General features: G+C 44.8%; 1 protein-coding gene across 3 annotated transcripts; it reads right to left on the bottom strand.

Annotated features, from left to right (window-relative positions):
* Window positions 1-615: 615 nt before the first annotated feature.
* LOC123398413 (protein FAR1-RELATED SEQUENCE 6-like) lies at window positions 616-4146 on the bottom strand. Of its 3 annotated transcripts, XR_006610147.1 has the most exons (6): window positions 3769-4146; window positions 3297-3561; window positions 2485-3175; window positions 1893-2349; window positions 1467-1754; window positions 616-1364 (listed from the first exon to the last, which is right to left on the bottom strand). XR_006610147.1 is itself a non-coding variant. In XM_045092886.1 (3 exons), exons 1-3 carry the CDS (start codon window positions 1974-1976, stop codon window positions 720-722), a joined length of 1017 nt encoding a protein of 338 aa, XP_044948821.1. In that variant the 5' UTR covers window positions 1977-2028; the 3' UTR covers window positions 616-719. The 3 variants fall into 3 exon arrangements, 1 of the variants encoding a protein (XP_044948821.1); XR_006610148.1 differs by having other exon boundaries at window positions 3297-4145; XM_045092886.1 differs by lacking the exons at window positions 2485-3175; window positions 3297-3561; window positions 3769-4146 and having other exon boundaries at window positions 1893-2028.
* Window positions 4147-4924: the final 778 nt, after the last annotated feature.

Genomic DNA, 4924 nt, shown 5'->3' with positions numbered 1-4924 from the left:
ACGCAATCATATTTGGCATAACTTTTTTAGCTCACTTTTCCGCTCTGTATTTTTTCTGTACCCTTCGTTATTTTATTTTAGAAAAATGCTCTGAAAAAGGAAAAAATTGCAGAAATAAGAGCAAGTACGCACTACGGCTCCAGCAGACGCTACAGCGAGCGCTCATCCATCGCACGTGCAGTAGGTGCTGCTTGGTCGGAATGGACATTTTATGCGTGTTCAACGCATTCATCTGCACAGGGACCATAACATCGGCGCTGGTGCGCCCTCACTATTCCGCGGACTGACCAGTACACACAAACACACAACCTGTAAAAAAGCATGAACTTTTTTAAAAAACCTAGTCCCGACAAATACTTTTTATGTCCATTCATCTGACCACAAAAAGGCCCGTTCTTATTTTTTGACATCGTTCCCGAGAAAACGGGCCACAAGGCCCGAGCTAGCTTTTTTTTATCCCTGCGTTTTCCCCTATAACGGAAGACATTACAGCAATATGAGAACAAAACCATGCCATTTGTTTGTTTTCGTTGTTAGGATAGTCAAAATTATTCAAAAACACAGAAAATAAAGAGTTTTCACAATTTAAAAACAAGACGTTCCAAGCTACATGACTGACAGTAATACTACCACAAATAGATAGATTAACTAAAAATCACGAAACAGTTCATACGAGTTGTATGGCGACGCATCTCAAGCATAAAATCCAAAACAGAATATCAACCATAGAAATCTGCTCTGGGTGTGTTGGTGCAGGTGTTCCTCCTGTGTCCTATCAGGCCGCACCTTGAGCACCGAGGAGACTTCCTCGGAGCCTTTGGGAGATCACCACGCTGGGGGCATGTGGTGTTTTTGTGCCCTTGCCCCCCGCATATTGAACAAAACCTAGTCCTCTTGGTTGGTTTTTCATATGGCGCTTTATCCCGGCTCGTCGTCGGCCGCCCTGCTGGCCTCTTCTTTGAAGGTGCTCCAAAGCTATCCGAGCATTGAGTCGAGCTATGCACCTGATGGGCCGCACCAAAATGTTGCTGTTGTACTGTACCAGAACACGTAGAATCACCGGCACCCTCTCTATCAGATAAGCCCATGCCATCGCGTATAGCAGCAACCGGCTCTAGCAAAGTCTTGACATTCCTCAGATGTTCCATGGCAATATCATAAGAATCCACATTGCTGTCGCCCAGTCTAACAATTTCAAGGCAAAGTAGATGCAGATTGTTATGACGCCTGGAAGAGTACTTGAGAGGCCCCTGGTCTTTCTGGTAACGTAGGAACTCTTGAGGTAGTATATCCCTTGCATCTTTTGTCCAACGCTTCAGCACATGCTTGGCAGGAACCTCTTGCAGACCTAGGTGGACCATGACCTAGTAAAAATAAGGATCAAATGTCAAAAGAAACATCCCCCAACACACATGACAAATCCTTTTTACATGTACATATAGCAGTGCCAAAGAATAACTTAGTACCTTCAAGGCATGGCTGCACACCATGCCGAAATGCTGAAACATCCCACATTCGCAGTTGAATTCGTCAACAGGTTCGCTCACACGGACAAGAAATTGATTTTTTGACCATTTGTCCCTCGAAGCTTTCTTCACATGCACGGCAATGTACTCACACCGAGCCACAACTTCAGTGAGGACATATGAGCCACACTCGTACAACATCTCCCCGAATTTTTCAAACATTGCCCTCGTGTAAATTTGGGATGCATGTATCTCAATTGGCAGGTTTTGCGCCAGGACAACCCCTCCCTGCATGGGTAGCAAAACATCATTTACAAATTGTTTCGTAAACTTGGAACATATTGGTTAGCATGACACAAATAAATGATGTTACTAGTGATTTGGCAGGTATAACATAATTATGCAGCACATCATTCATTCACTTACCAGCTTTGTTCTCTTCTCCTGATAACTCTCCTCTGAATCTCTATCAAATTGCATCTTCTCGTATTGTCTGACAAACAGATGCATCGGGGAACCTGGTGGAACATATCCTTTAAGCAAATGGTTTGCACTCTCACTCCGTTGCATACTGGTCATCTTCGCACAGAATACATCCATAAAATATGGCTTAGCCCACTTTTTTCGTGTCTCCTATATCTGGGTGAGAAACGTATTTTTCTGTAGACCATGATTCTCAACCATACACGCCCAACCATCCTCAAACTCTTTCTCACGGACAACATGGTGCACCATCTTGTTGAACTCCTGCTTGAATTCATTCCCTTACCTAGAAGTGGTCCGAGACACTCTTTTGCTTTTTTCAACACATGCCATTTGCACCATCGATGGATTGTATGTTTCATGACATCCTCTATTGCAACCTCCATTGCCCGGGCTTGGTCTGAAAAAGAAACATTTTTTTGCAGCATGGATCAGAGAAAAAACATTACAGTTAATTTTTTCAAAATAACGCAGCTGCGTGGGAAGTTGAACGTTTTAATTCGGAAATAGGCACATGTTTTTATCTTATTGGTACCTGTTAGCATTGTCCGCGGCTGTGGAGCCCCTATCATCTGGAAGAATTCCGTGAATATCCATTTGAAGGTGTCGATTTTCTCGTCGCTCATCAGCACCCCACCAAAAATAATGCTCTGGAAGTGATTGTTGACACCAACAAAAAGACCAAATGGCATATCATATAAGTTAATTTTGTACGTTGTATCAAATGTAACATCATCACCAAAACACTTAAACTGCTCGATGCTTCGCCCTGTTGTCCACATCAAAGTCTTTACCCGACCATCGTCATCAACCTGCACACTGTATTTGAACTCAGGATCTTCAGCTCGCATTGCATTGAACACCTCTATTGTTTTTGTGGCATCATTTTCCGACTGCTCTCTGCTCAGTTTCCCACATAGAGTTTTCAGTGACCTTTTTGTGAATGGCACCTCCTTCACAGATCCAAAAAAACTGCCCACTACGCTATAAACCTTGCTAAGGCTTATATTATTCTCCCTAAGTTGTTTCACTAGGTCCCTTGTGTACCTATCTATATGTCGGTGCGACTTCCAGTGCAATTTCTCCATACAGTTAACCGACAAAGCATGGTTATGGTCTGTTTTGTGCTCGCATATGTACCAATCTTTGTCCTCCGACCTAAGCACACGCATCAGTGCTAAGCAACCACACCTCGTAGAGCGACTGTTTGTTTGCAACGGCCTACCCTGCAGAATTCTCACAAAAAACAAAAAAAAACGACATCAACAAACTTGATTTATGTGCTCTTTTTACGAATACGCTAACTATTTTGTTTTCAACGGGCGGGGGGCAGTTAATCTTGCTTACCGCACATGCACACACAAATTCCTGCGTACATTTTGTCCGATGAACATTCAGCCTGCTTTCGGCGTACCTGACGCCAAACCCACACTCCCAAGAGTACAGGTTGTAATATTCATATGCTTCTTCAACAGAATCAAAGCTAGTCCCGAGTGCCGGATTAACTACAGTATCAGCTTTGTTGTCTGTATAAGCTCGCATAGAAGCCTCCAGCGCAGGCACTCTGGTTGGGTTTGGATCCCTATCTTCCGATGTATTCCCAACCCTAACACTGCAAGTTTTATTTCCCAAAATTCACATGAACATGTTTTTTGTGCTAGGACATACATAGACAAAACTCGACGATTTTTTGAGAACAAAGGTATAATGTGCAGGGTACAAAACGCAAATTAGGACAATCCTAAGCACGCCTAGCATCGCTGCACTAATAGCTCAAAAAAAGAGTATCAACGCAGAGTTTTGGATGTGTGCTTATTACCGCCGAGTCCAGCATGAACCTTTTGAGTTGTTGACGACGACACTCTCTGCATCTCCATCTTCTCTCATAGCTTCAACAGGCGTACACAGACGAGCCGTGTCGTTAGAGTCACCAACGACCTCACTTTCAAACACATCTCGGATTTGCTCTTCACTGCTGCCATCACAAACGGCTTGAGAAATGATAGCAGCAGGTGGGCGCTCGCGGCATTCATGTATGGAAGCAATCACAAACTGGACGACATCGATCTCGTCAGCCAAAATATCACCTGCATCGATCCTAGGAACCAGCCTGCAACACGGAAATGAATATCTCCCCCAGTCAGATCTGACGAAGAAGGAAGCACCAAGCAACAACGAACAGATCGTAGTTCAGCCAACGAGCACAAAATCCCACTCTCCAAGAAATAGACCCCCCGCAACTATATACGCACGATAAGGAGAAAATTACATTGGGGGGGGGGGGGTGTAGGGGTGATATAATCTTCCTCAGCTGGATCCTGCTTGCTCGTAAAAGAACTCGAGACCATCCATGGTTCCTGCTAGCTGCATAGGGGTGCGGAGGGGTGCCTGTGGGGGGGGGGGGGGGGGGTAGGGGTAGGTGGCTGCGGGGTGTGTGAAAGGATGGGCCAAACCGGGGGTGTGTAAGAACCATCACTTTCTGGAGTAGCAGCGTCAGACGGGCCACCAAACCGAAATTAAGGCAGCACCAGTCCACCGTACTGACGGCCAGCTGCTCTTTATTTCTTCGCAAATCAGCCCATAAGGCACATTACGTTCTCGCCGATGACTTCGTGCCCCAGCCCACGTACACCGGCGGCACGTCGGAAGACGGCACCCGCGTATTTCGTTTTTTCAGACAGCGTATAAATGCAGGTATACAGCGCAGCGCAGATCTTATTGCTGGGGTGGATGGCGCGAGATTCCGGCGTGCAGGGTGCTCGGCCATCAAAACGCCGCTCTCCTAGAAAAGCACTTAAATACTCATGTATGGAAGTCTTGCTTGCTTGCTTGCTTGCATGAAGTATTTGATGATTCGTTCATCATAAATCCTACTCCCTCCGTTCCTAAATATAAGTTTTTTTTAGATATTTCACTAAAAGACTACATACCAAACAAAATAAATGAATATATACTTTAAAATATGTCTATATACA

Source organism: Hordeum vulgare, chromosome 5H (genome assembly GCF_904849725.1).
Source record: "Hordeum vulgare subsp. vulgare chromosome 5H, MorexV3_pseudomolecules_assembly, whole genome shotgun sequence".
NCBI classification, from domain to species: Eukaryota; Viridiplantae; Streptophyta; class Magnoliopsida; order Poales; family Poaceae; genus Hordeum; species Hordeum vulgare.
This window is presented reverse-complemented; position numbering and strand designations above follow the sequence as displayed.

Bases quoted from the DNA above. Each gene is read 5' to 3' on its own strand.
- LOC123398413 (XM_045092886.1), bottom strand. From the start codon at position 1,976: ATGCATCTGTTTGTCAGACAATACGAGAAGATGCAATTTGATAGAGAT. The intron at 1,755-1,892 runs GTAAGTGAATGA...CTACCCATGCAG, and splicing joins AGGAGAAGAGAACAAAGCTG to GGAGGGGTTGTCCTGGCGCA. The intron at 1,365-1,466 runs GTACTAAGTTAT...TATTTTTACTAG, and splicing joins TGTGCAGCCATGCCTTGAAG to GTCATGGTCCACCTAGGTCT.